The sequence below is a fragment of the Canis lupus genome, chromosome 15 (genome assembly GCF_048164855.1).
Source record: "Canis lupus baileyi chromosome 15, mCanLup2.hap1, whole genome shotgun sequence".
Taxonomy (NCBI): Eukaryota; Metazoa; Chordata; class Mammalia; order Carnivora; family Canidae; genus Canis; species Canis lupus.
The window spans coordinates 55,035,409-55,063,166 of record NC_132852.1 but is presented as its reverse complement, the minus strand read 5'-3'; the positions used below and the strand labels follow the sequence as shown (position 1 = coordinate 55,063,166).

The window sequence follows — 27,758 nt, the reverse complement described above, 5'->3', positions numbered from 1 at the left end:
GGAGGGGTCTTGCTATGCACAGTGACAGCAAAACTAAGGTCAAGAAACTTGTCCTGGATAAGAAGACGTCTCAGAGGAAGGGCTTGAGCTGGGTCTTCAAGGGAGATTTGGTAATTACCAAGAAGATGAACAGAAAGAGAGCTTTCCAGAGGGTGGGGGGACCACTCATGCCATTCAGATAGCACTGAATGGAGTGTCGGGGTCAAATGAGACTTCGATGAAGACTCTAGCAGAGAGGAGAAAATGCTTCGAGCAGGAGCCTCCAAAATAGTGGCAAGATATAATTTCCGTTGTTTATCTGCAACATGACAGTCCTGGGAACCCTTCTAGGACCAAAAAGCTTGAACACTCGTTAGTGCTGACAGACGAAAGCTTGCAAGGCCAGTTCGTGTGATCTTGCTCAGAGAATATTCCTGGAACCAGATAAACTTCAAGCAGGATTTCTTAGGAATTAGAACCCCAGTCTCTCTGTGCGAATTGTGCCAACACAAATCCTGGGTCTCTGGTCCCTGAGAGCTCTCAGTGTTCTCCCACAGGCTTTATTCTCGCCTTGCTCCCGCTACTTTAACATTCCCTCAAAATTCCTAGCAAAATTCCTAGCCCTTCTTACATCCTTCACAGATTTCCTGCTTAGTTCCATCAGAAGCCCAGACTCCCACACAGTTATGGCACAAACAGAGGCTCTCTGGCCGGAGCTCTTTCCACGTCTGCCCCGACCTGCCAAACACATCAGCAACCGCCCATCACCTCTCCTTCCCTGTGGGTTCAGTGGAAAAGATACTGTTTTGGCTAATGGTTAGTTCCTCCAGCTGTGCTTTGAATTTGACTTTTCTCACTTTCTCAAATGCATCATCCCGTCCATCCCACGGTCTGATGTGTGCTTAACCCCTTCAATGTGTACTCATATCAGAGCCCCAGCCCACCCTGGGGGTTGAGATTATGGCCACATCTGACCCCCTGGGCCTCTATTGCTCCTCTCCTTCCAAAGCAAATGTGACTGCTTCCTGGCTTGAACCCCCCAATGCTCCCCATTGCCTTTGGAAAGACCATTCAAGCTCCCTCCTGTGGCATCTGCAATGTGCAATGGTCAGCTTCTTATCTATGTCACCCCTTATAACTCCTGCCTGCTCTCCCCATGGGTCCTCTCATGTCTCCAGACACACCTCATTTGGAGATGACCTCTCTCACCGCCCTGCCTTGGTAACTGCTGCTATTTCATGGAGAGATCTCTAATTGCCCCTGCCTCGCTCCACTAATGACCGCTCATCCCTCATTGGTGCTATGGGGCCTTGTGTTTGCCTCTATAATAGATCATCCGCAGCACTAACAGGAGGCCCAACATTGACTAGTTGTCTGTGAATGAAATGGCTGTCTAACTGGAGGAAAGATGATGGTGCTGTTAGCTCCCTGCCCTCTGGGACCTGGTGGGAAATCCTGCACGCCCCACTATGTCAGTCCCATCAATGCTCTCCTTCCATGACAGGCTCGCCAGATCCTGGAACAGACCCCAGTGAAGCAACTGGTTAGCTTCAAGTGGAGGAAATATGGGCAGCGGTACTTCTACATTCTGGGTGCCTTGTACACGCTCTATATGATCTGCTTCACCACGTGCTGCATCTACCGCCCCCTCAAGTTCCGCATGGGCAACCGCACAGACCCCCGGGATAACACCGTCCTCCAGCAGAAACTACTGCAGGTGACACTTCTTGGAAAAGGCCGGAGGGGAGTGGTATCGTGGGGTGCTGGTGCAGGAGAGCAGAGGGTTACTCCCCAGCAAAGGCACTACTCACTGGGCTCCAGCAGCTGCAGGCTCCTGATCACCCAGACACACATTCGCCATGAGATAGGAGACGAAAAAAGGTGACCCAATGAGTAAAAACGCACTTGCCCCGGGAGCTGTGGGTTTCCTCACTAACCCTGAAAGAACGCTTAGTATTACAAACATCATACATTTGTAAACTTCCTTACAATTTGCAAGGCCTCTTGTTCAAAAGGGAGGAAAATTGCATTCTAAGTCCATTTCTAAGTCCATTTCTGTTCTGTGAGGGCAACACAGACATCCCTCCTGGCCTGCATTCTCTTCTGTGGACTGTCGATACATGAGGGCATTGGTGATAATGTGTCAGGTGTCTGACCACCCGTGAGGTCTGCTGCAGAAGGATGCCCGGATTAAGTAGCAGGTTGATGTAAATGATTTTTGAGGTTCCTTTGATGCCTGCAGGCTTGCTATTCTACAGTGTCCTTCAGAGGCCCAGGGTGGTGAGGATGGCTCAGTAGAGGTAGAGAGTAGCTCTAAGAGTCTGCAGTCGAAGGGAGCAAATTCTCTCCTTTGTAGGGGACAGGACAAGTAGACTCTAATGAATGTTCCTGAACATATATGATCAAGTATGGCTGCATTCAGTTGGTTTACTGTTCATGGGTAACTGAAGTTGTCGTCCTGGTGACCTGAAACAGTCAAGAGTGGGTGCAGGTATGTGGGCAGAAAGCAAAAGACAGAGGAGGAAGAATTTTGCCAGGCAAGTAAGAGTGAGGTGACTGGAGATCTATGTTCTCTGCAGGATGGGCCAGCCGCAGGTATGATGCAGCCTCGGCTAGGAAGAGAGTAAGTCTGGGTCTGAAAGAAAAGCTAAGCTGCTTGCCCAGTCAAGGAGCAAAAACCCTGAGTCAAGTCAGTGGAATACCCAGAGAGGCAATAGAGTAGAGCTTCACTGGACTCCAGAGTGGGTCAGGATACTCCATCTCTCTTGCTTCTGCAGCTGCCTCTCGGTATCAACTCAGTGTGCTCATGGATCCAGAGCCGGTGTCTGGCAAAGTCGGGTTTGCTGCCTGGAGAGGGCAATTCAGAGTGTGATGCGGCTGCCTGGTTAGAGTGAGCACCAGTGAGCTGGCGGGGAGGCTCTGTTCCATGCATCTCAAACTGGGCAAGGAGGTTGGCCCTGGCACGGAAGCCACACAGGATGTTGAGGAGATGGCCCGTGGGGTGGGCGAGAGACTGAAAATGGGGGAAATGCCTACAATGAATAAGTTGGGCTTTTGCAACATTCCAGGCCCTGTTTCTCAGAGGTGTTGTCTGAAAAGTCTTCCTTTGTCTCAAGCTTACCTGGGGGATTTTCTGGACTTAGAATGTAGATAGCATTCTGGCCTCAGAGTTGGGTGATGCTGAATAATCCATTATTCTGAGTCTCCTCTCTCCGTGCCCATTGCTGTTTGGCACAGGGCTAACATGTTCCTTTGATCTGGGTGGTCTCTATTTAGCAGATCCCCACTCCCTTGCCTCAGGACCAGGTGGAACAGAATCACATCTGAGAGCACCTCCCCTTCCTTCTTTTTTTCTTTCCTCCCCCACCCTTACCATTTTGACCCTTTTGTCTTCCACCTAGATGATAAATACTTTGGCCCAAATAGAAGACTCATAACTTTCCAATGTTCTTTTCTTGGTAGGGCTAAGAGATTGAGAATGCTTTTGTAAGGGGTTCAGGTAGCGAAGACCACCAAAGGAAGGTCCCTACGGTTTGGAGTTACTCCTTGAACTTTGTTCTGAGCTTCTGGAATCTCTGTGTCCTCTCACTCAGTAGTAAGTCCATCTGGATAACATCAGAGGCTCCTAAACTTATCACCATGACCTGATAGATCCTGATTTCATGATATACTGGACTTCTTAAATAATAGGAAATTATCTCTTTTTTTTCTACTTTTTATTACTCGAGAGTTTTGGAAAAATGAAAATGCACCGGTAGTGTCTCAACTTGATCAATATAACCATTGACATGTTGGTTAGCCCACGGAGCTTTATCTTAGACAAATGAGTACTTTATTCTCCCATTAGACTAATAAATCTGGATGCAGAGGGCTCTCTCTGTCACTGAAGGATTTCCTCTGTGGATCTCATGGGATCCAGAGAAGTCACTGGGCTCCATGAGAGCAGCCCAGAGTTACCTTCTCAGGACAGTTGAAACGAGAGGGAAAACTCAGCTATTTATATGCGTGGCACAAATGACACAAAAGCAGACAGATATGAGGATGGAATGCAGTGTGTCTCCAAGTTCTGGAGATATATGAGGGGTGACTTCTCTCTGACTCCTCATTGTTTAGCCATAAAAGTTGTGCTTTTCCAGAGTTTTCTAGGAACTCTATTAATGAACTGAGTTGATTTCCTACCCCCATTCAATGTCTCCTTGGTTTGGACAGAACGACATGTGATGCAGCGCTAGTTCTCTGGGATTTCCAGGTGAGCAGAAAGCTCAATGTGTGGGAGTCTGGGTGGCTTGGGTTTTAGTTCTAACTCTGAAACCAAATATTTGTTTGACCTTGCACAGATCCTACCTCTTACTAGATCAGTGGCTTTTAACCAAGATGGGAAGCTGGTGACGATACTGGTTTCTAAGTTACACCACACCTAATAAATCAGAATATCCGAAGCTGAGCCCCACACCACCGCACTCCCCGCCCCTACCCCATCAGTGGTATTTTTGAGAACTCTTTGAGCCATCATAATATTCAGCCAGGGCTGAAAACTACTGGCTTCCATTTCTGATGTCTATTTGTCTACAACTTTCCAATCTTAAGTCAATCACTCTGATCCTTTAGATTCCTCATGGGCTGTTCCGCAAGAGGGCATCACTCTCTTGTTGAAATTCCTCTGTCTCCTGAAGATTTCCTCAATCTCTCCTTTACCCTTTTCCCCCCAAAAAATTTCATTAATTTGTTCATTAAGGAAATAACCATAGAGAGCCTATGGAGCCTGGACATTGTTGTAGGCATTAGGAATTCAAATGATCTGAGCAAAACACGCATGATCTCTGCTCTTTTGGAGTCTATGGACTGATTTACATTAAGTAAATGAATCGATATGTCATCACAACCTGTGATTGTTACAATTCACATTATTGTTTCAGATGACAAGAAAAAGGAGAGGATGCTACGAGAGCTTGTAACAGGGTCGTAGGCATGCTGAAAAGCCAGAGAAGGGGGATCCCTGGGTGGCGCAGTGGTTTGGCGCCTGCCTTTGGCCCAGGGCGCGATCCTGGAGACCCGGGATCGAATCCCACATCAGGCTCCCGGTGCATGGAGCCTGCTTCTCCCTCTGGCTGTGTCTCTGCCTCTCTCTCTCTCTCTGTGACTATCATAAATAAATGAAAATTTAAAAAAAAAAAAAAAGCCAGAGAAGGCGTCCCTGAGGAATATACCTAAGCCGAGAGCTGGATACCAATTGGAGGTGGAAAGTTGGTCCTAGGCAGTAAGCATGCACACACAATAACCCTGTGGCAGGAAGAACTTTGCCAACATCTGGGGACTAAAAGAAGAGCTAGTGCTAGAGCACAGGAGCTCAGGGGAGTTGCCAGATGAGGTTGTCCAGGCAGACCCTTCTCAAACCATGAAGGGCCTTGGAGGCCATCTTGAAGATTTTGCTTTCCATGCCAAAGGTCAGAAGGGCTTTCTATGGGAAGCTCAGAAGGATTTTAAATGGAGGAGGGGCTTGACGAGACTTTGGATTTAGAAAAATGTCTGTTTGTAAGGTGGAGAACAGGTTTGAGAGCACCAGGGTGGATGTGGGCAGACCAGTTAAGAGGCTGTTACAGTTCAGCAAGCAAGAGATAATGGTGGGATGGCCTAGAGATGTGCTGGGGGGTTGACATCACTATTGCACCATGGATTAGATGTAGAGGAGAACAGAGCAGCCTATGGCAGGAATGACTCATAGGTTTCCATTCATTTATAAAAGAATGAAATCTTGCCATTTGCGATGGCATGAATGAGAGTATAATGCTAAGTGAAATAAGTCAGAGAAAAACAAATACCATATGATTTTACTCATATGTGGAATTTAAGAAACAAAGCAAAGGGGGAAAAAAGAGACAAACCAAAAAAAAAACAAAAAACCCCCCCACATTTACCTATGGAGAACAAACAGATAGTTATCAGAGGGGATGGGTGAAATAGGTGAAGAGGGTTAAGAGTCCACTTACTTATCTCAATGAACACTGGGTGATGTATGAAATTGTTGAATCACTGAAACTAATTTAACACTGTATATTAACTATAGTGGAATTAAAATTTAACAAAAGAAGAAGAGAAATAACACTGTCCTAAGAATAACTAAGAAATCAGCAAACAGATTGAATAATTCAGGAATCGTTTATTAAAAATTTGCTTTGTGCAAAAAAAAATAATAATAATTGTCCTTTACCTGTCATGATCAGTGGGAGTGATTTGTCTACACATCATTATTCCTCACTAGGTCTGAACAATCCAAAGCACCACAGCTATTTGAAAATCCAGTTGTCATCCAACTCTACACACTGTTGTTCAGGGACCCTAACCACCTTTTTGTGGGACCAGCACAGCAAATTAGGGAGGAAAAGAGATAAACAGAAGTAGGAAGGCCAGGAGGTAAAAAATAACTCGTGCTGAGGGCTTGCTACATGTATTCATCAGTGCTTGGAAGAGCTGGTTAAAATGCAGATTCTGATAGACCTGGGATCTCTAGCTGCTGGGGGGATGCTGATGTGGTGATTCTGTGGACCATATTTTGGATGACAATGCATTTTATCACTTAATCCACATAGATACCCTAATTATTAAGGAAAAGTATCACCATTTTAAAGACAATGAACCTGAGGCCAGGAGAGGTTAAGTACTTTGGCAAAGACACTCAGCAGCCCCTAAGGGCAGCACTGGTATCAGGTTTTGATCTGCTTTACCTTTAACTACCAAGTTAGGCCATTTGTCTCTCCAGAGTGATGTGCTGGAACCCAGTCTTCTTTCTTAGAGGTCCCTTTGCTTGAGAAACTCATGGCTCTGGTTTTGAGGAGCCCCCAGCACCTGCCACACTCTCAACTTTGTCCAGCTATTCCTAATCTCAGGATGAGGGACACCAAACATGAGGAGCAGCCCTGGTTAGGAACCCCTGCGTACTCTAGAGGATAAGAGTAATTCCTCATTACGAGCCAGCAGGACGTTCTGGAAACTTCATTCCTTTGCCATCTAGGGTTTCCAGGAGGAGAAGAAGGTCTAGGACTAGAATTTGAGCACTGTTTCTGCTGTCTTCCCACTTCCTCTGGGTTGCTTGTGCTCCCTGCCCGTCTCCGCCCTGGTACAGGTGACTCTGACTCTGCTATGCCCACCTCCTCTGGGCATTTCCTTCGAGGCGAGGCGATGAGCTCAGCCAGCTGGTAAATGAGAGCAAGGTCATTAGGCTCACTTCAATGAAGTATGAATGATCAGCCTCCTCAGGGGATTTGGCTGTTGACAACTCCTGAAATTCCAAGCCTTATGATGATGTAAAGAATTCCAGTCATTACTGAAAGACATCTATTTTTAGAGGAGCAGGCTAGAGTATTTTCTCAGTATATTATTAGCCAGGCCCACTTAGGTGACCTTGAGCTACAAATCTCAAAATCCCGGAAAAGCCCAATTCTTTGTGACCATTTCCCCATTCACCTCCAGATGGGTTTCCCCAGCCCAGCTTCCTAATTCCTTCTTTATCTCCCTTCTGTAACTCTCCTATCATCCTTGGTGTGCACCTGGCTGCTTACCTACTCTGTTCTCTCCTTCCTTCTTTCAAATCAATGGAGCATTCACTACACTGTGCATTGTGGGTCAAAAGGAGTAAGATGCTCCTGCTCTCAGGGAGCTCTGAGATTACTGGTGAAGCATGGAATACCTGATGATTACAGTGTGCTGGGTAGGTCTATAAGCAGAGTGGTGCCATGTGACTCTGAGAGAGCCCCTGAGGTAGGTGTGGAGGGACAGGTAAGGAGACCCAGAAGGAAAATGCTGTTACTTGAGTCTTCAGGCTTAAGTAAAGGTCAGCTAGGAACCAGGATGGAGGAGGGCATTTTAAGAAAAGGGCACAGTCCACACAAAGGCCTGATATAACACTCAAGAACCCCAGTGATTCAATGTGGCTGGAGTGTCACATAGAACATGAGGACACAGAGAAAGAGCAGGACCAGCAAGGGTTCTGTACATCATGTTTGGTAATTCAGGCCTTATTTATTTATTTATTTATTTATTTATTTATTTATTTATTTATTTATTTATTTATTTAAATTCGCATCTCCCAGTGGCACTTCTAATTAAAAGAATACATGCGCATGATTTAAAAATCAAAGAGCAAGCATAATGAAGAGCACCAGTGTTGGGGCCAGCCCCTCCCGACATAGGTCTTATTCTGTGAAGGCAACCAGGTTTTACCTCTTTAAGCTTTTCATTCCTTTTTTTTTTTTTTGGATTGATTGATTGATTGATTTGACAGAGAGAGAGAAAGAGAGTGCACAAGCAGGGGGAGCAGAAGGCAGAGGGAGAAGGAAAAAACAGGCTCCCCGCAGAGCAAGGAGCCTGATGTGGGGCTTGATCCCAGGACCCTGGGATCATGACTTGAGCCAAAGGCAGACACTTAACTGACTGAGCCACTCAGGCACCCCTAAACTTTTCATTCCTATTGTTATCTCCACACTACTGAAAAATATGCTTCCATATCTTTATTCATTAATTAAATTTAGACATTATCAATGGAATTTCTGCTACAATAAAGACCTAGAGAGCACCCTCCACGCCCATCTTCCCTTCATTTCTATTTTTTTAAGATTTTATTATTTACTTATTTATCTGAGAGAGAGAGCGCGAATGCAGGCGAGGGGAGGGGCAGAGGGAGAGAGAATCTCCCGCAGACTCCCTACTGAGCACAGAGCCAGTAGGGAGTCTGTGATCCTGCCCCTGAGATCCTGACTGAGCTGAAACTAAGAGTCAGACACTTAACTGATGTACCATCCATACACCCCATTTCCTTTCACTTCTATTCTGAAGACTTCAGGGAGCCAAGAAAGGTAGTGAACAGAGAAGCCCTGTGATGACATTTGCATTTAGAAAGACCAGTCCAGAACCATGGAGGGGATGGGTCAAATGAGGAGAAATTGGCTTCATGGTAAACTGGACAACAGGGACTATGGGTTTGCGTTAAGGAAGCAGCGCTGTGGATTGAGGGAAAGGATTGTGTTTGAGAGAGAACTGGGAGACTGAATGAACAGGACCTTGAGAATAAGTGTGTCTTCTATTTTACTGTGCCAAACACAATCTTGGTCCCAAAGCCCTTTCAGAAAGGCCACAAATCCCAAAAGCCTTTTAATAGAGACAGAAAATCTTGAATGCAGTCTTCAGGCAATAAAATTCTCAAAAATTCAAGGGAAAGTTCATTCCCTGCTTGAGTTTAAGATTTAATTCACAGAGATGATTAATGAAGGAATGAAGGTGGAGTTCTTTTTTTTTTTTTTTTGTATATTTTTTTTATTGGAGTTCGATTTGCCAACATATAGTGTAACACCCGGTGCTCATCCCGTCCAGTGCCCAAGGGGGATTTCTTTTTTTTTTTTTAATATTTATTTATTTATTTATTTATTTATTTATTTATTTATTTATTTATTTATTTATGATAGTCACACAGAGAGAGAGAGAGACAGGCAGAGGGAGAAGCAGGCTCCATGCGGGGAGCCCGATGTGGGATTTGATCCCGGGTCTCCGGGATCGCGCCCTGGGCCAAAGGCAGGCGCCAAACCGCTGCGCCACCCAGGGATCCCTCAAGGGGGATTTCTTATTATCAGTTCAATAGATATAAATAAGCCATTCATCAAAATTCAATACTCCTGTCCATTTTAATTTTTTAAAATTAAAAAATTTTTTTTGTTATTCATTTATTCATGAAAGACACAGAGAGACAGAGAGAGGCAGAGACACAGGCAGAGGGAGAAGCAGGCTCCCTGCGGGGAGCCTGATGTGGGACTCAATTCTGGGACTCCAGGATCACGCCCTGAGCCGAAGGCAGACTCTCAACCACTGAGCCACCAGGCATCCCACTATTATCCATTTTTAAAATGTGAAAATCTGTCTTAACTTTGAAAAGAGTTATTTATTCTAAACCGAAAGGCAACCTTAAATACATTGGTGTGAAACATTAGATTTCTCCTTAAAACCAAAAGAAAAACAAAGTGGTTTAGAAGCCCAATAGTTACATTACTTTTTCATCTTTATTGAGGTATAATTGACAAAGAAAATTGCAAGGTATCTAAAGTGTACATTGCAATGATTTGGAGTATGTATACAGGGTGGAAGGGTTCCCACCAGCTAGTTCATTAATACACTCATTACCTCACATATTTATCTTCTTTGTTAGTTTTTGGTGAGAGCAATTAAATTCCACTCCCTTAGCAAATTTTTTTTTCTTAAGATTTATGTATTTATTTTAGAAAGAGAGTACAAGTGGCAGGGGCAGAGAGAGAGAGAGAATCTCATTCAGGCTCCCCACTAAATGCAGAGCCCCATGCAGGGCTTGATCTTATGACTCTGAGATCACGACCTGAGTAGAAACTAAGAGTTGGACACTTAACTGACTGAACCACCCCATGCCCCTCTGTTAGCAAATTTCATTTATATAATAAACTATAGTCATTCAAATATAACCATTTTACATTAGTTTCTTAGGTCTTATTCATCTTAAAGCTTTAAAAGTTTATACCTTTTTACCAACTTCTCCCTATTTCTTCCATCCAATAGGCCCTGGCAACCATTTTTCTACTCTGTTTCTAGGATTTTGTCATTTTTCTTTTGATTCCACATATAAGTGACACCATACAGTATTTGTCTTTCTCTGTTGGGCTTATTTTACTTAGCATAATGCTCTTAAGGTCCATCCATGTTGTCACAAATGGCAACATTTCCTGCTTTCTTGTGGCTGAATAATATTTTATTGTCTATATACACCATATCTTCTGTATCCATTCATCCATTGATGAACACTTAGGCTGTTTCCAAATCTTGACTAATATGAGTAGTGCTACAATGAATATGGGAGTGCAGACATCTCTTCAAGATCCTGTTTTTATTTCTTCTGGATATATGCCCAGAAGTGGGGTTGCTGGATCATATGGCAGCTATATTTTTAATTTTGTGAGGAACCTCCATACTGTCTTCCACAGTGGCTGCACCAATTTGCATTCCTATAGCACATAAGAGTTCCCTTTCTCTACATCTTCACCAATATTGTTATCCCCTGTTTTTTTTTTTTTTTTTTGATGATATTCATTCTCTCAGGTATGAGGTGATATATCACTTTGGTTTTGATTAGCATTTCCCTAGTGATTGGTGATGTCGATCACCTTTATATGTCTTCTTTGGAAAAATACTTATTCAGTTCCTCTGACAAGTTTTTAGTTAGATCATTTGTTATTTTTCACTATTGAGTTGTATAAATTACCATTATTTTATTGCAACTTTTACACATATATATTACCTTTTATTTTCTAGAGAGAGCAATTAAAGACAAAACCTCTACATGAGGGTCTTGTATGGTAGTCTTGGACAGCAGCAAGGAAGGGGGCCCTCAGGAGACTATGGCATTGTGTGGCTTGGTTTAGGGGAGAGGACTTTTGAGAACAGAGTTGTGGAGGCATCTACTTTACGGCAGTCAGATCCCAGTGAAACTGTGACAAAGCTTGGGACACCTCTGTTACTCACTGGTGAACTTGTCCAGAATTCCTACTTGGTTTATTTTTGTTTTATTTGAGAGACAGAGTACAAGCCTGCGGCGGGGGAAGCAGAGGGAGAGGGAAAGAGAGAATCTCAAGCAAACTCCCCACTGAGGGCAAAACCCAGTATGGGGTTTGATCACCCCACCCTGAGATCATGACCTGAGCTAAAATCAAGAGTTAGTCACTTAACTGACTAGGCCACCCAGGCACCCCAGAACTCCAACTTGTAAAGGAATATGTTAAACAATCAGAGGGGTGGTGGTGAGGGGACACCCCAGGAGAGGGTGGTGACCAAAACTGTCCCCAACTATCTCCATCAGTTGGGGTTTCACCCTTTCATTTCCTGAGGGAATAGCTGATGTTACTCTCCCACTGTCCTCTAGGGGCGCCATGATCCCCACAACCCTGGGCCAAAGGGTGGTGTTCCTTTTACTTAGTTGAGCCAATGAAAGAAAGGTTGGTGGCAGTTTTCCAGACATATTTAACCAAGATACAAACTTCTAAAAAGAATTCAAAATTTTTGTACAAATATATGTAATACACACACACACACACACACACACGGCACAGATGCAGTTATTTTATTTCTGCATTTAATGTTATTTTGTTTCCATAGTTAACGTACTTATTATTTATACTACTACTTACTCACTACCTGACTCTCAAAAGGAGTTGGAACGTTTTACAATTAGAGATGCTATAGGAACATGAGGGCAAAGAAGAAGAACGAGGCCCATGAACTGAATTTCAAGACAGACGTTGGGGGGATTCAATTAGCGCTGAGATAAAAAAACCAAAACCAAAACCAAACCAAACCAAACCAAAATAAACAAACAACCTGTGAGCCGCCTTGGAAGCAAGGCTAAAGGGAAACTGCCCATTAGGTGATAAAATAAAATTGACCAGTTTGTCAAGAGAACATCAATTCTTTAAACAACAAACAACAACGAAGTCACTGAAGTCTAGCCACAGATTGTTAGATCACATAGTTTACCAGGGACATAGATACCAGCTCTTTTTCTGATCTTTCCTGGTCCCATAGGATTTACTTGAAATATTTCTACCCTCTGTTGGTAAGTCTGGTCCTACTCTTTGAAAAAGGCTATATCCTTGACTTTTTCTGAGCTATCAGTTTCCCAGCAACCATTGGGGGTCCTGCTGGTGGTATCTTCTTTATCTCATAGATCATCTCCTACCACATAGCATCTCTTCCTATTTCAAAGCTATGCCTCTCACTGGACCAGTGACTACACACTTGAAGTAGCCTGCTGAGGGATGCTTAGAGGTTCCAATATATCAGCAGAACAGAGATGATTAGCATTCCTTATGCCTAATGAGGGATGACATCCCTCCTAGCTTAGATCATCAACTTTCTCGGTGGCCCTAGGGACTCCCAATTCTTTTCTTGGGTGCAGTACTCAGAAAGGTAATCTTAGAGAAGAGAGTTCCACAAAATCTAAAGTGTACTTGAATGTGTTGAAATTATTTGTATGATTTCATGTGGGGATTATATATATCTGAACATAGTTTTCTGGTAAGAGGATCTACAGTCTCAGTGATACTCTTCAATGCACTCATAACCCCCAAAATGTTAAGAATCATTATTGTAGAATTCTATCACTACACATGTATAATGTTGTAAGACTTTCCCTGTAAAATCACATGTACACAAGGAGGATGGTCTTCTTTTATCTTGACCTTAGGGCTATACCTTCTATACCCACTGCTGAGGATAAGGCAGGGAACTTCCTTAACTAAATTTAAGCTTTGGACCCGTCCAAAACTAAAATCCATTCAGTGTCTCTAACCTTTTGTCCTGACCTTTTCTATGTTGCCAAATCATAATAAAACCACAATGAATAAATACATCTACAGTGCTTTCTGGTTTATAAACTACATCCAGATACATCATCTAGTATAATCTCCATAGTAACACTGGAAAGTAAAGCATTATAGTCTCCATTTTACAGATGAGAGACCTCAGTCCCAAAGAGGTTTAGTGGCTTATTCAAGGTCTTGCTAAAGCTAGTTGGTTCTGGGTCCATTCTGGAATCTGAATTCTGTGATATGTTTATAGTCTAGTCTACCTTCCAAGGACCACAATAAGATTGGAAAAGCTGGACTTTCAGCATAGTTGAAACCATCCCAAACCACTAATATCTCTTCCTGTTGGTTTAGCCTTCTAAGTTGATGCTCTGAAATGTGATCTCAGCCCCTTGGTACACACAGCATAAACTACTGCTCACAATATATATTATAGTGACAAGCTAGGGGGGTGTGGCTCATGTTATTAGCATGTACAACATATATTAAGCCATGGATACATAGACTAATACCCTGATCACTGAGTTAGCTACAATAATAAAGACAATGGTGGGGGTGGGGTGTGATGGTGGTGATAATGAGAGCTTTTCTTTATCTGGGATGAACTTCAGTTGCTTTAGACCACTTGCCCCAAAAAAGATTTGACTCTCAATCGATCAAAAAACTACTTCCTACCCTGAATTTATCCCTACAGGAAGCCTATGTGACTCAGCAGGATAAAATCCGTCTAGTGGGGGAATTGGTAACCATCACCGGGGCTGTGATCATCCTGCTCCTAGAGGTGAGGTACAATCAGGGTCCAAGCTGAGGTCATATACTGGGTTCCCAAGATGAACTGTAGTCCACATCATCTTTTTGTTTTACTGGTCTCTTCCCAGATCCCAGACATCTTTAGGGTTGGTGCTTCTCGCTATTTTGGACAGACTATCCTCGGGGGACCATTCCATGTCATCATGTGAGTGTCCCTTCCTTTCAGTCCCCTGCCTTCCCTTGCCAGAACTACTCCAGATCTCCCATTTAGTCTCCAGGACTTGGACCTCAGTTGACTCTCACCTCCAGGGATTTCTCCCCAGTGGGTTCATATGCATGCTTTCAGTGTAAGAAGTAAGCCTGAGTGGATGCCACCCAAGTTTTCACCATCCTTGAGGGGACCAAGAATATTACCTCTCTCACTCCTTGTTCCCTGCCTCCCCACCACGCCTGCAGCATCATCTATGCCTGCATGGTGCTAGTGACCATGGTGATGCGGCTCTCCAACATGAACGGGGAGATGGTGCCCATGTCCATTGCCCTGGTGCTGGGCTGGTGCAGTGTTATGTACTTCGCTCGAGGATTCCAGATGCTTGGTCCTTTCAGCATCATGATCCAGAAGGTCAGTGCTTTCCCCACATCTTCCTCTGGCTTCAGCTGTAGGATCTTTCCAGACAGAGCGAGGAAATTGAAGCAAACAGGAAAACGCTGCTCTGAGTGAATCCTGGGGAACTAGGGGACCTCCAATCTAGCAGGCTGGCTGTACAGAGGCAGGTGGAGAAGGGTCACTCCACCCTGCCTCCCTTTCCCTTTCCTGTAGATGATTTTTGGAGACCTCATGCGTTTTTGCTGGCTGATGGCTGTGGTTATTCTGGGATTTGCCTCAGGTAAGAGCACTGTCCCCTCTTCTACTAGGTCATGGGGTCCAGTTCTCCTCAAAGTTCACTCAGTCTTGCTCAGTTCTCATTTGTACTCTGTTTTGCTCCCTAGCCCCGGGACCTCTGTGGAAATTGAGTCAAAAAGCACACTCATATCCATAGGATCAGGGTCACTCAGGTTGGCTTAGACCATGTGCTCTGAATTTATGGGCCAATAACATTCATGTTGACTAATCCAATCACTCTGCAAGATCTTTAAAGAAGAGATAGAAGAAGAGCTTTCAAGAGGGAGAGCCATTAAACAGGAAAGACTGGCCAGTTGCGGATCTCAGAAAACTATGTGAGCAAACAGAGACAGTGAAAATTACTGTGTTTACACTTCAGAAAAAGAAACATAGAGATTCAATAACATGGAACACACTTTTGTTTGTACGTGTGATTGAAGTTGGGAGAAAAGGAAAGAATTCAAAGAGGAGGTACTAAAAAAGATTTTGGAGAGTTTGAGAATGAGAGAGGAAAACAGAAGAAAAAAAGAGATACAAAGAGAGATTGGGGAAAGAGGGAGCCAGGGCTCAGTCTCAGCCTAAGCCACTGGTGGGGTGAGGGGAGTATCAGGGTAGAGAGGGGAGCACAGTCAGAAAATAACAACCAGAGAGAGATGGAGGGTGAGGGCAGTGAATGAGTAGGAGAAAGTTCTTAGGGAAAAGTGCTAGGGGATGGAAGAGGAGTAAGATTTGGCAACTTGAGTCCAGTCTTTAATGTCTGCAACCAAACATTCAAAAGACAGGGGGATGTCCTAGTCAGTTGAGATCCCTCAACTCTAAAAGACCATGGCTTTTAGTACAGAGGACACTATTCTTATCTGAGGAATTCCCATTTAATAGGGATTCCTACCGAACAGTAGACTAAAAAAGTCCCAAGATCTGAGCTATGGATGGGTAAAACTATGGTAATCCACCAATTTGGGATATTCCTTATATATTCTTTCTCCCTCCCTCCCCTCCATCTGCACAGATCATAAATTACTGCTCATAGTGTGTGTGTAGTTATATAGTATGCATATGTTGCATATGGTATATGTATAGTATATAGTATATGGTATTGTGACTTACCGATTACAAAATTAGATCATGGTGACAGAGTAGCCTTCTGTATATGTCCTATACCCAGAATCTCTTAAACCATCTCTTCTTGGTTGCACTTGCTTTTTGCTTCAGTAAATAAAAAAGCAATGCTTTGTCAGAGACACTATTTCCATTCTTGAGATTACTTTGTATTTCAGTTCCCCATACAGACAGGAGTCTTTTAAAGGTTCTAATTCTGTACTAAAGTTCCAGAATGCCCAGTATTGTCTAGTAGACTCCACACTGAGCAGGAAAACCTTCTCCATGATGGTCCGAGTTCACCCAGGGAATCTCAGAGTGATGGGTGGTTATCTAGAGGCCACTGAGATTTTTTTTTTTTAAAGGTGCTTTTCTTTTAGCCATTTCATATATTGGTTCTTTGAAATTGTTGAAGATTCTATGCATTCTTGTAACAAATTGTCTTTTAAATATTCTATTTTCTAAGTTGTAAAAGCAGTTAGGTCACTTATTTTGTGCATACATATATAAAAAATCATATATATATATTTATGTATATATATATAATATACATATATACACACACTTTATATACACATTTTGCTAAATGGCTGAGTATTACCATTGTCCAGAGTGATGAACTTGGTCATTTGACATCTCAGGGTTAGCCAGGTCCAAATGTAGAATGTGACTTACATGTATACAGTCACATATGTACATATGTACATTGATGGGCATATATGTGTGTCTGCAAGTGTGTAAGTATATGGAGCTATGACTAGGCCCATGCTTATTGTGATAACTCCCTGTTTCCCCAACTCCATGCCCACTCTTGGGCGGAGCAGCGTTCTATGTCATTTTCCAGACAGAGGACCCAGCCAATCTGGGGCAATTCTATGACTATCCTATGGCACTGTTCAGCACCTTTGAGCTTTTCCTCACCGTCATTGATGGGCCTGCCAACTACGAAGTGAACTTGCCCTTCATGTTTGGCATTGTCTACTTTGCCTTCACCATCATCGCCACACTGCTTATGCTCAACCTATTCATCGCCATGATGGGTGACACACACTGGCGGGTGGCCCATGAGCGGGACGAGCTCTGGAGGGCCCAGGTGAGTTTATTAGTGTTAGTCTTACTAAGGGGAAGAATATGAAGAGAAAAATCACAATGGAATATGTTATGGTAGACGACTCTTAGGAGAGTCACAGAATAATCCAGTAGGGTTGTCACCTCAACAAAGGAACATTTGGGTAGAAGAAGAGACAAAAGGAGGGTAAAATGGTATGATAGGGGTAGATTCAAGGGGAGGTATTGATGACAGGGGCAAAGTAGATCTGACTGACAGTCAACCTTGGGTCCAGTGAGAACTAGAAACTGTCTTAATCTTATATATTCTAGTTTTTATTTTTTAAATTTATTTATTTTTAAAAAGATTTGTTATTTTTAAGTAATCTCTACACCCAACATGGGACTTGAACTCACAACCCTGAGATTAAGAGTCTCATGCTTTACCGATTAAGCCTGCCAGGTGCTCCTGCATATTCTACTTTTTAATGTAGACCTTACCTTCTATTTGTTTTTCCCTGTTTCTCTATGATTTTTTCTTTATATCATTGAGGATAATACAATTTTAGAGTTGGAAGTACCTTTAGTGGTCCTCTAATTGAGCTCCTACCCATCGATTAATTGTTCATTGGTCAAAGGGTCATTTAATATCTATTTTAATGCTCATTAGGACCTTATTATATGGATTTGGAGAGTGGTTGGGAAGAGGAGAGATTTTTCATATTCCAAAAGTTTTTGTTGCTACAAATGTCCATGTTGCTTTGAGCTGAAAGCCATCTTTCTACAGTTCCATTCTTTAGCCCCAGTCTTTTCTTCTCATATAACACAGAGAACACTCTTCTGTATGAACACCATTCAGACTTTTGGATACAGCCATCATTTATCCCCTCAGACTTTCCATTCACTTAAAAATGATTACTTAGAGGCTGTAATGTGTCAGGAAATGTCTAGGAGCTGGGAACGCTGGGATGAACACAACAGATGGCATCTGTGTCATCATGGAGCCTACAGTCTGTTTGGGAACTCTGCCATTAAACAGTGGACTTCCCGGAAGCCTGTACAGTGACAGTAGTAAAAGTATCACAGAGAAGTAGAAGATGCTAAGAACAGGAAACAACAGAGGAGCATGATAGGAAAGTCAGAAAATGCTTTCCTTTTTTTTTTTTTTTAAGATTTTATTTATTTATTCATTAGAGGCATACACAGAGAGGCAGAGACATAGGCAGAGGGAAAAGCAGGCTCCCTGCAGGGAGCCCGATGTGGGACTTGATTCCCAGGACCCCAGGATCACGACCTGAGCTGAAGGCAGATGCTCAACCGCTGGGCCACCCAGGCATCCCAGGAAATGCTTTCCTGATGGAGTGGCATTTAAGAGGAGTCCCTCAACATTGGTAAGAATTAACCAGGAAAGAAGAATCAGAGAAAGAGATGAAGGTTAGAGGTTGTATCAATCAAGACTCCTGGTTACAGGGACAGAAAACCAAACTCAGACAGACTTGAAAGAAAGGCACTGGGTGGAGGATATGTTGGTTCCCATAACTGGAAAGTTTAAAGAACTAAACTAGCTCTAGGCATATCTGGCCAGAGTCTGTAGCTCCATTTCCCACGTGACATCAGTTTCTCTGTCCTGCTCTCCTATCCAGATTCTCCTAAGTCAGTCTCTCCCATCATGTTGGTGAGATGTCTTCTAGAAGCTCCGAATTCCCAAAGGAAGGAGCAAATGTACTGCACTGCACAATTCCAAGGGCCCCTTTCCTGTTGTATTCTGCATGCCTCCTAATGCTGTGCCATATGCACCCCCTCAGAGAGCATCTTTTTTCTGAGAATCCAGTCTAAGTTCCATTTCACTGCAACAGGTTTGAGCCATAAGTGCATCCCTGAATTTGAGGTTAAGGCCAAGGACTGGAGAGGGGTGATGATGGCGGTGGAGTTTAGGGGAGATTAGGCTAATTAGCCAGGCCTGCGTGCAGTCCAGTCTTCCCTGACTGATGGACAGGGTGGTAAAGGGGTTATGCTCTAAGTGTAAGAGGTTCTGTTACCAGAACAAGGTGGAGGGGCTGACTGATGGCACAACAGGACACATAAATGTCCTTTCCAAAAAATATTTTATTTATTTATTTGACAGAGAGCACATAAGCTGGGGCAGTAGCAGAAGGAGAGGGAAAAGCAGGCTGTCTGATGAGCAGGGAGCCTGATGGGGGGCAGGGGGGCTCGATCCCAGGACCCTGGATCTGCATCCTGAGCTGGAGGCAGACACTTAACCTACTGAGCCACCCAGCAGCCCCTTAAATGCCCTCTTCAAGATAAAGAAGGAGAAGAGCTATATAGGGAAAGGGAACAAATGATTGAGTGCTCTGACACTGGCAGGAACTTGGTGCAACTAAGAAATCGAGAAGAAGAATATGACATGGGGAATGGGGCTACTTTAAGCATTACTAATGCCTCCAACTAACCAAGACCGTATATAGTCCTTTCAAAACTAGAGTGGTCCTAATAGGATTGAGGAATCCAGTATAAATCATACCTTTCCTTGCTTTGGACACTAAGTATAAATGGTACCTCAAATTGAGTCAGGTGTCTTAGCAGACATACCGTATACCAAGGTCATGATCAACTAGAACCCCTGCATCTTTGTTATGCAACTTCATTGGTGAAGCCCCTTTGCTGTTTTCCTGTACTTACACAGGTACTTTGGGTTTAAACATAAACAGAGGACCTCACATTTGGTTCTCTTAAATTTCACATTATTGGTTTTTGACCAGCATTCCAGTCTAGTGAGATCATTTTTATATTGCTTCTGTCATCTCACATTTTATATATCCCTCCCCTTTTGTGTCACAGGCATATTTGATAAGCTTGTCTTCTATGTTTCATCTAAGTAATTAATGAGGGCTGGTCAAAGGACAGAACATGTGACGTGCCCCTGGAACTTTCCCTGCCAAGTTTACAGTCATTAACCTACTCTTTTTCTTTGTAGGATATGGGTATTTAATTTGCTGCAAATTCCCTCAACACTGGTAGCATCGCTTCATTCCCCATGATCATAGAGGTTCTGTTTAATCATTTTATTTAAATCAAGATAGCTAGTCTATGGCTTGACTTTAAAAAAGCAAATGAAATTAGTTTGGAGTGACTCATTTTCTATGAATGTGAATAGTAATGTAGGGGTCACAGTTTTATTGTAAACACTCATAAGATATTCTCTCTCCTTTTACGATGAATGATGAGTAAAGCACGTAGCAGGATGCCTGGCATGGGCTAGGGCATGGCTAAAGGACTGTCATCTCCCCAGTCTCTGGTGTCCTTATCTGACAGGTTTTTCTTTGTTCCCTATGTCGGCAGCCTCCAGTGTTCTCTGAAACCTCATGACTTTCTGAGTCTCCTCTACCTCTCACTCCTCCCAGGTGGTGGCCACCACGGTGATGCTGGAGCGGAAGCTGCCTCGCTGCCTGTGGCCTCGCTCTGGGATCTGCGGGTGCCAGTATGGGCTGGGGGACCGCTGGTTCCTGCGGTGAGTGACCGTGTGTACGTGTGAACTGCCAACAAGTGTGAAGTCATGGGAGTAAGGTGGCCAGTTCCACACCTATTACACACCTTTTCATTCCTAATATCCCCAACTGGACCCAAAGAAGACATCACTCTATAAAGTGAGACTGCATTAACCTGTTAGGAAAGGTGGGTGGAGCCAACAAGGAGGATGACAAGGATGACAAGACCCCTGATAGCTGATGCCAGGCTCTGGGTACATCAGGGCAGTAACATCTGTGAGGCCATATATGTGTCTGTGCTCAGATGTGGGCATCGGCAACCCAACTTGCTCTAGGCTTCTCACTACCTGACCCTCGTTTCTAGTATATTGTTGCCTTGATGCTAACCTTCTCCATACTCTACCTTCAGCTCCTGACCTGGCTCTCCCCCCCTCTCCATTTTCTCTTTCATGTTCACTATCTCTCTCTCTCTCTCTCTCTCTCTCTCTCTCACACACACACACACACACACACACACACACACACACACACATGCCCCACTACCCTCCAAATCCTGACTGCTTACCTCTTTGGTCTCTATCCCACGTTACCCTCCATTCTACTGAATTTCCCTCCATTTGATCCTGGGACTCTGGTCCCTTCCTTCCCCTGTCCTCTTGATTATGTTTCTTTCATGCGTTCTTTCCACCTCTCCTTCTCATCACAGTCCTTTTCTCTTCACCTCAACTGAGTCGCTTCCTCTTTGCCCTCCTCAGAGTCGAGAACCACCATGATCAAAATCCTTTGCGAGTGCTTCGCTACGTGGAAGCTTTCAAGGGTTCAGACAAGGAGGATGGACAAGAGCAGCTTTCTGATAAACAGCCCTCTGTTTCTGTGACTGAAAGTGGGACCCTAGCCAGAGCCTCTCTGGCCCCCCCCACCCCTTCCCTGTCCCGGACCACATCCCACAGCAGCAGCCACCGGGGCTGGGAGATCCTTCGTCGCAACACCCTGGGACATGTGAATCTCGGGCTGGACCTTGGCGAGGGGGATGGAGAGGACAATATCTATCATTTATGATGAGGACCCGTGTTACTGTTGGCCTGGCAAACAGGTGGGCCTAGATGGGGGGCAGTATCTAATGTTCATGCCTCTTAATCATGGGGAGGGGCTCAACAGAATAATTCTTAAAGGCCATGTCTCACCCTTCACATCAGCATTTCTGGAGATGGGCAGTGGGCATCTGTTGCCCCACATATCTCCCTGGTTCCTGGAAGTCCCACATCTTGAGAAAAGAAGGTATCTCTTCAAGCAAAGTTGGACTTGGCCATCAAAGACAAGAGGTAGGGGTACTAGACTGTCATGTGAATCATCTCTCTCTCTGCCTCACACAGGCACTAGAACGTAGTAAGCTGTGAAGCCTGCCTGGTCCCACAAGGCTTACCGTGGGAAGAGCCAGGTGTGGCACTAAGGTCCGTGGCCCTTCCCTTTGCCTTATACCCCTGTAGGACTCTCTCCTTACCTAGCAACCAAACCCCAACTAGAAAACTTCAAGAAGAAATGTTCTTTACCCTTGTCTTATTTTTAAAATAATTCTATTATGGGAAAATACAGATAACATAAAATTTACTATTTTAACCACTTCCAGGGATACAATTCAGTGACATTAAGTCCACTTATATTGTTGCATCACCATCACTACTCTTCATCTTCAGGACGAGTTCATCATCTGGAACCGGAACTCTTGTACTCCTTAAACATGAACTCCCCACTATCTTCTCCGCACAGCCCCTGAAAACCAATATGCTACTTTGTGTCTATGAATTTGCCTCCTCTAGGTGACTCATGGAAGTGGAATCATGCATTACTAGTCCTAGTGTGTCTGTTTTATTTCGCTTAGCGTAATATTTTCAAAATCCATCCATGTTGCAGCAGGTATTAGAATTTTATTCCTTTTAAAGGCCAAATAATATTTCACTGTATGGATAGGCCATATTTTATTTATCCATTCATCCCCTGATGTCGGGTTGTTTCCACCTTCTGGCTATTGTGAGTAATACTGCTATGAACATCGGTGTATAATTCTCTTCAAGTCCTTGCTTGCAGTTCCTTTGGGTATACCCCTAGATGTGGAATTGCTGGATCTTATGACAATTACTATTTAATTTTTTGAGGAATTGCCACACTGTTTTTTGTTTTTCTTTTCTTTCTCCGTCTTCTCCTCCTCCCTACCCTCCTCCTCTTTCTTCTTCTTTCGATAATAGCCATCCTAATGGATACGGAGTAGTATCTCATTGTGGTTTTGATTTGTATTTTCCCAATGACGAATGACAATGAACATCTTTTCATACGCTCGTTGGCCCTTTGTATATTTATTTTTGGAGAAATAGCTATTCAAGTGCTTGAGCTATGTTTGAATCGTGTTTTTTGTTGTTTTTGAGTTGTCTTATCCTTGCTTGTTGAGGTTCACAGTCTAAAGTGTTTGTATCTCATGTGTGTTCAGGTGTATGTTTAAATAAGTGTGGTAAATTATGCCTTTCTGTGCTTGAACAGCTCAATCATTTCTTTTATGGGACTGTCCTGGGTATGTCCCTCAGGTGGCTCATTAGCAGCTCATCATCCTTGTGCATGGAGCTAGCAGGCTCCTGGCTGCGTCTCCTGCAGCAGCCAACCTGAATTGGCTCCCTCTGCCCCTGTGCTGAATTGTGGGGTCGCAGCAACAATGCAGGGTGGGCCATCCCTCTCCAGGGTGGAAACTGGGAGCCAGTGTCCAGGGCACCCAGTACCGGGCTTATGGCAGCCTCCCTCTTGTCTCCAGTCCTTTGCACCTCACCCCAGCCCTATCAACACCCTCACGCAAAAGCCATAATATCGTTTAGGAAGACCGTGGTCTGGAATAGCCAAGAGGTAAGTGGGATTTGTGAAACTGCTAGGTTCATCCATGTACTCCTACAAAGCACAGATAAGTGTGGAACAATGAGGGATCACAGGAATGCACAGGCACAGGGTTCTACACGCTGGACCACAGGCAGGGTTTCTAAAAGTGCTCAGTCATCGATTCCTCTTATTTTCCTTACAATAGAAGCACTTCCTCTCTTGTGTAAAGCTAAATTTCCATCTGAGTTCCACATTCAGTTTTCTTTCTCTCTCTTCAGACACCCATGTCCATCACCATCCTCTTTTGTGTATCTTCTCATTTGTGTATCGCACCCCCTCCCTCTCTGCTAGCCCTGGGGGTCAGCAAATAACCATGCTCTATTCTTTCCCATCTTCAAAGGAAAGGCAAACACCCTCCCTCAACCCTTCTCCCTCCTTCCAGCTATTGCCCTATCTTTTCTACTCCCTCTTCAGGGCCAAGCTTCTTAGAGAAGCCTCCATTGTCTACTGACCTCACACTGAGTCCTCAACCCATTGTGATTTGACCTTGCCTCTCCATGCTGCTGACATCTCTCATGTTATCTACCTCTGGCTAAGCTCGCCAAACAGTTTCAATCTTGCTTGAACTCTCAGTAGCCTTCAGACTGTAGTCGGCCACTCACCACCGTGATCTCACCACCTTAGTGCCACACACTCCTACCACGCTGGCTGCTTCTCTTCCACAAATCCCTTAAATATTTTTGGTCCACAAGGCTCTCTGTTTTTCTCACCACCTGGGCAGTCTCATTTGCTTCTGCAGGTTGTATTAACATGCACATGTTCATGACTCCCCACTCCCTATCTTTGGTTCAGATCTGTCTCCTAAGCTCCAGGCATGAACAGCTTGGATGCCTATCTATTAGACAGCTGAACCTGGATATTTTACAAGCACCTCAAACTCAACATGTCCCAAACTGAACAGCTTTTTTTCCTCACCAAACCTGCTCCTCCACCAGAGTTCCCGACCAAATGGTAGGCAAAGTTGCCTAAGCCAGAATCCGGGCATCATCTTCAACACATTTCTTTCAACTCTCAGATCCAGTAAATCTCAAATCTTGTGGATTCTGTTCCCTAAAACATTGACCTTGAAAAGAATTCATTTTGATTAGATAATACATGACATAGCACAGAATTCAAAGAGCACGTAAGATATACAGGCAAAAAAGGCTTTCCTACCTCTGTCTTGGGCCCTCTGGTATTATCTCCAGGGACATTCATCAATCAAAGTTTATCCTTCTAAAAAGACTCTGTGTATACCCAAGCACATGTATGTAGGTATCCCCCTTAAAAATGCATATAATGGTACAGTTTATTAGAAAACCAATTTTTGCTTTTTTTCACTTAATACATTTTTTTTCACTTAATACATTTTGAAGACTGTTCCATACCAATATAAAAATCTTCCATTTGTCTCTGCCTCTCAGAACCCTTCTGTGTTCCAAGAGTAGGTTTCTAACTGCTCTCTTTGCCTGCAGTCTCAGTCTTCTTTAATCCATTGTCCACACTACGCCAGGAGGGTTTTTTGTAAGAGGTGATTCCTGTCCCAAGTGTGGTCTTCTGGAAACCCTCCATAAGCCAACCCTGGGCAACCCTCCAGCCTCCCCACACCTCTCTTCTCTCAAGCTTTTATTTCACTGCCCTGGATTTCTCTTAGTTCCTGGATAGTGCCATGTTCTTCTTCTTCTTGGCCTTCACAATCTCTGGACCTTTCTACCTCCCTGCACCATTCTCCCTTCCATCTTGCTGACTTCCAGTCATCTTGTTGGTCTCAGCCTCATGGTCGTACATCGGTTGTGTGTACTTGTGTGGGGGTGCTGGCCCGTAGGCTAGGTTAGAGTCCATCTGCTTTATGTTTCCAGGCTACCTACATTTTCTTTTGTATATGCATCCTGCGTCTTATCTGTACTTATTTGTTTCAATGTCTGTTTTCTTTAGTAGACTGTAAGCTCCGCAAAGACAAAGATGGTGTCTATCTTATTCATCACTGTGTTCCCAAGGTCTGGCATAATTCCTAGTACAATGTAGTGTGCAATAAATATTCATTAACTAGATCTATGAATGATTGACCGGTTTTTATTCTAAGCTCTCTCACTGGCCATGCTTGAGTTTTTTTCCATCTGTCAAAGGTGATAAAAAAAAAAAAATACCTGCCTTTTAGTGGGGTTGTAATAATCAAGGTAAGTACATAATATGGGTAGAAACACTTTGAAAAAGATAAAAACCAATGCAAATGTGATTACTGGGGAAATTTTCAGGTTAAATATACTTCTGTGTGTGTGTGTGTGTGTGTGTGTGTGTGTGTGTGAGAGAGAGAGAGAGAGAGAGAAGAGAGTGGGAAGGAGGAGGAGGCTGAGGAAGAGATGTGGAATATCATAAGGAAGAGGGAAAGGAGGGAAGAACCCCAACAGCAAAGCCCTGGAACAGATCTTACTGTACCTCTGGTATGTGGCACCCTCTGAAAAAAGCATTCAAGGCAATAGACAAGATTCTGCACCTGCCTCTGGAGCCCAGGTGAAAAAGGGGAAGCAGCATGCACAGGCATCGATGTACTGCACAGCAGACGCAGCAAGCGAACTGTGTGCGTGTTAAAATAGTCGGCAGGTGTTTTGTGCTGCCAAGTGGATGCCAGGTTCATTTACAGGCTCCTGGGATGGGAGATGGGGAACAGGGCAAAAGAGATGCTCATGTTCCTGTCTCAGGAATTCTTTGGGTACCCCCAAACAGTTCGCATTCTCCTTCCCGTCTCCTCCGGAAAACTCTAGCTCCTGGGCACCTTGGAGAGGAGGGGCAGGAAGGCACAGGAGGTTTTGCTGCCGAAGAAGGCATCACTGGACTTTACAAAAGCGTCTTCTAGCTTGTTTGCAAAGCATTTTATTGACAGGTTTCTGGGTTCTGGTAGGAATGGCTGGGTAGCCCTTGAGGAATGGGCCGCCTGCAGCCTTGGAAGGAAGGGCAGAGGTCGGTTCCCTCCCGCCTGCTGGGCTGGAGGACTGCAAGATAAGCTGGGGCGCTGGGACGCAGACGGGGCGGGGAGAGCCCAAGCACAGATGAGGGAAGTAAGCGCTGGCCCCGGGGTCCTGGAGGGTGGATGCTCCGGGTGGGCGGAGAAGGGGCACCGGAGGAGGGGCGGACTGTGGCATCCTCTGGGCCCCCCCACCAAGATCACTCAGTGGGTAGCTGAGAAAATGCCTCCACGGGGTGTCAAGAAGCCTAACAAAGGCGAAAATGAGAAATGTGCAAGGAAAGGAATACTTGAACCGGTGTCACCCCAACAGGAGAGGCTGGCCCCCTGTCTCCGCTAGGGAGGGGGGGGTGCGGCCAGGTAGAAGCCACCTGGGGCAGGACCAGGCACACCTGCCTTTGTTTGTGCCACTTCTCTGTTAACCCTGGCACTGAGGAGGTGGCGGTTATGGCCACGGGGCCCGAGGGAGGGAGGCTTGTGCAAGGCCAGGCTGCAGCTGGAGGGACAGAGCGTGGGTCCCCAGCTCTCCCAGGCCGTGCAGGGCTCCTGTGAGGGGGGATCTGAGCCTGTGCTCATGCCCAGTGATGGGTGATCGTTGCGGCCCCGCAGGGCTTCGGCCCCTTCCCATCCTGCTGCTGGATGTGCTTCCAGAACAGCCTCCTGCCCAGGCTGTGGAGCCCTTTAGGGATGACAGGTGCAGGTAAAACCCAATTTCAGTTCCCTCACTTCACTGCAATATTAGCTGAGGCCTTCTGCGTCGTCCACCTGCCGCGGTTGTGACAATAGTAGCGGCACACGCCTGAAAGCACGTGGGCCACCGAGGTCTTACTGATGTTACAAGTTGGCATGGCAGTTGTCTCTGCCTTGCGCGAGTTCACTTCTCTCATGCTCTCACTCCCTCTGCTGTTCCTCAACCCTCACCGAGCACCTCCTCCTGCTTCAGAGACAAGAAGGTAAGGGAGAGAGAGAAATTGGTGACTGTGGCTCCATTAGGTGACTGACCTCTGACCAAGTCCTCAGAGACTCCACCCGGGGTCAGAGAGCATCACTCCCAGATGGATGAGGTCTAGTCCCTCCTCCCAAGGACTCCCAGACTCCAGCCCTTCTCACCACGTAAACCAGGCCCAGAGAGGACAGTGGCAAATTGTTCTTCCTTTGCCCAGACATGAGGAACTGTCTGCCTCTTCACCTTCCCTGCCCCTCCTCGTGTGAACCTGGTGGACAAGAAGACAGCTCCCAGGCCCCGTGGCCTCTGTCCCAGACCCTCTGGGTCTTAGGTCAGGGGTCAC

At 44.8% G+C, this 27,758-nt stretch overlaps 1 protein-coding gene across 3 annotated transcripts in view; it reads left to right on the top strand.

Moving 5' to 3' along the window:
- LOC140605280 (transient receptor potential cation channel subfamily V member 5) overlaps positions 1 to 25,558 on the top strand; it is a 33,962-nt gene extending 8,404 nt beyond the window's left edge. Inside the window, exons 11-20 of one of the 3 annotated variants that reach the window (XR_012007981.1) lie at positions 1,484 to 1,696; positions 14,041 to 14,127; positions 14,225 to 14,301; positions 14,553 to 14,718; positions 14,917 to 14,983; positions 16,902 to 17,170; positions 20,529 to 20,635; positions 21,368 to 21,705; positions 21,809 to 21,934; positions 22,240 to 25,558. Coding sequence is in view for 1 of the 3 variants with exons in the window: in XM_072777527.1 (XP_072633628.1) it covers positions 1,484 to 1,696; positions 14,041 to 14,127; positions 14,225 to 14,301; positions 14,553 to 14,718; positions 14,917 to 14,983; positions 16,902 to 17,170; positions 20,529 to 20,635; positions 21,368 to 21,671 (1,290 nt within the window). In the remaining 2 variants the exon portion in view is untranslated. Of the gene's footprint in view, positions 1 to 1,483; positions 1,697 to 14,040; positions 14,128 to 14,224; positions 14,302 to 14,552; positions 14,719 to 14,916; positions 14,984 to 16,901; positions 17,171 to 20,528; positions 20,636 to 21,367; positions 21,706 to 21,808 lie in introns of all 3 variants that reach the window. The other 2 variants (XR_012007980.1, XM_072777527.1) reach the window with 2 other exon arrangements.
- The last annotated feature ends 2,200 nt before the right edge of the window (positions 25,559 to 27,758 follow it).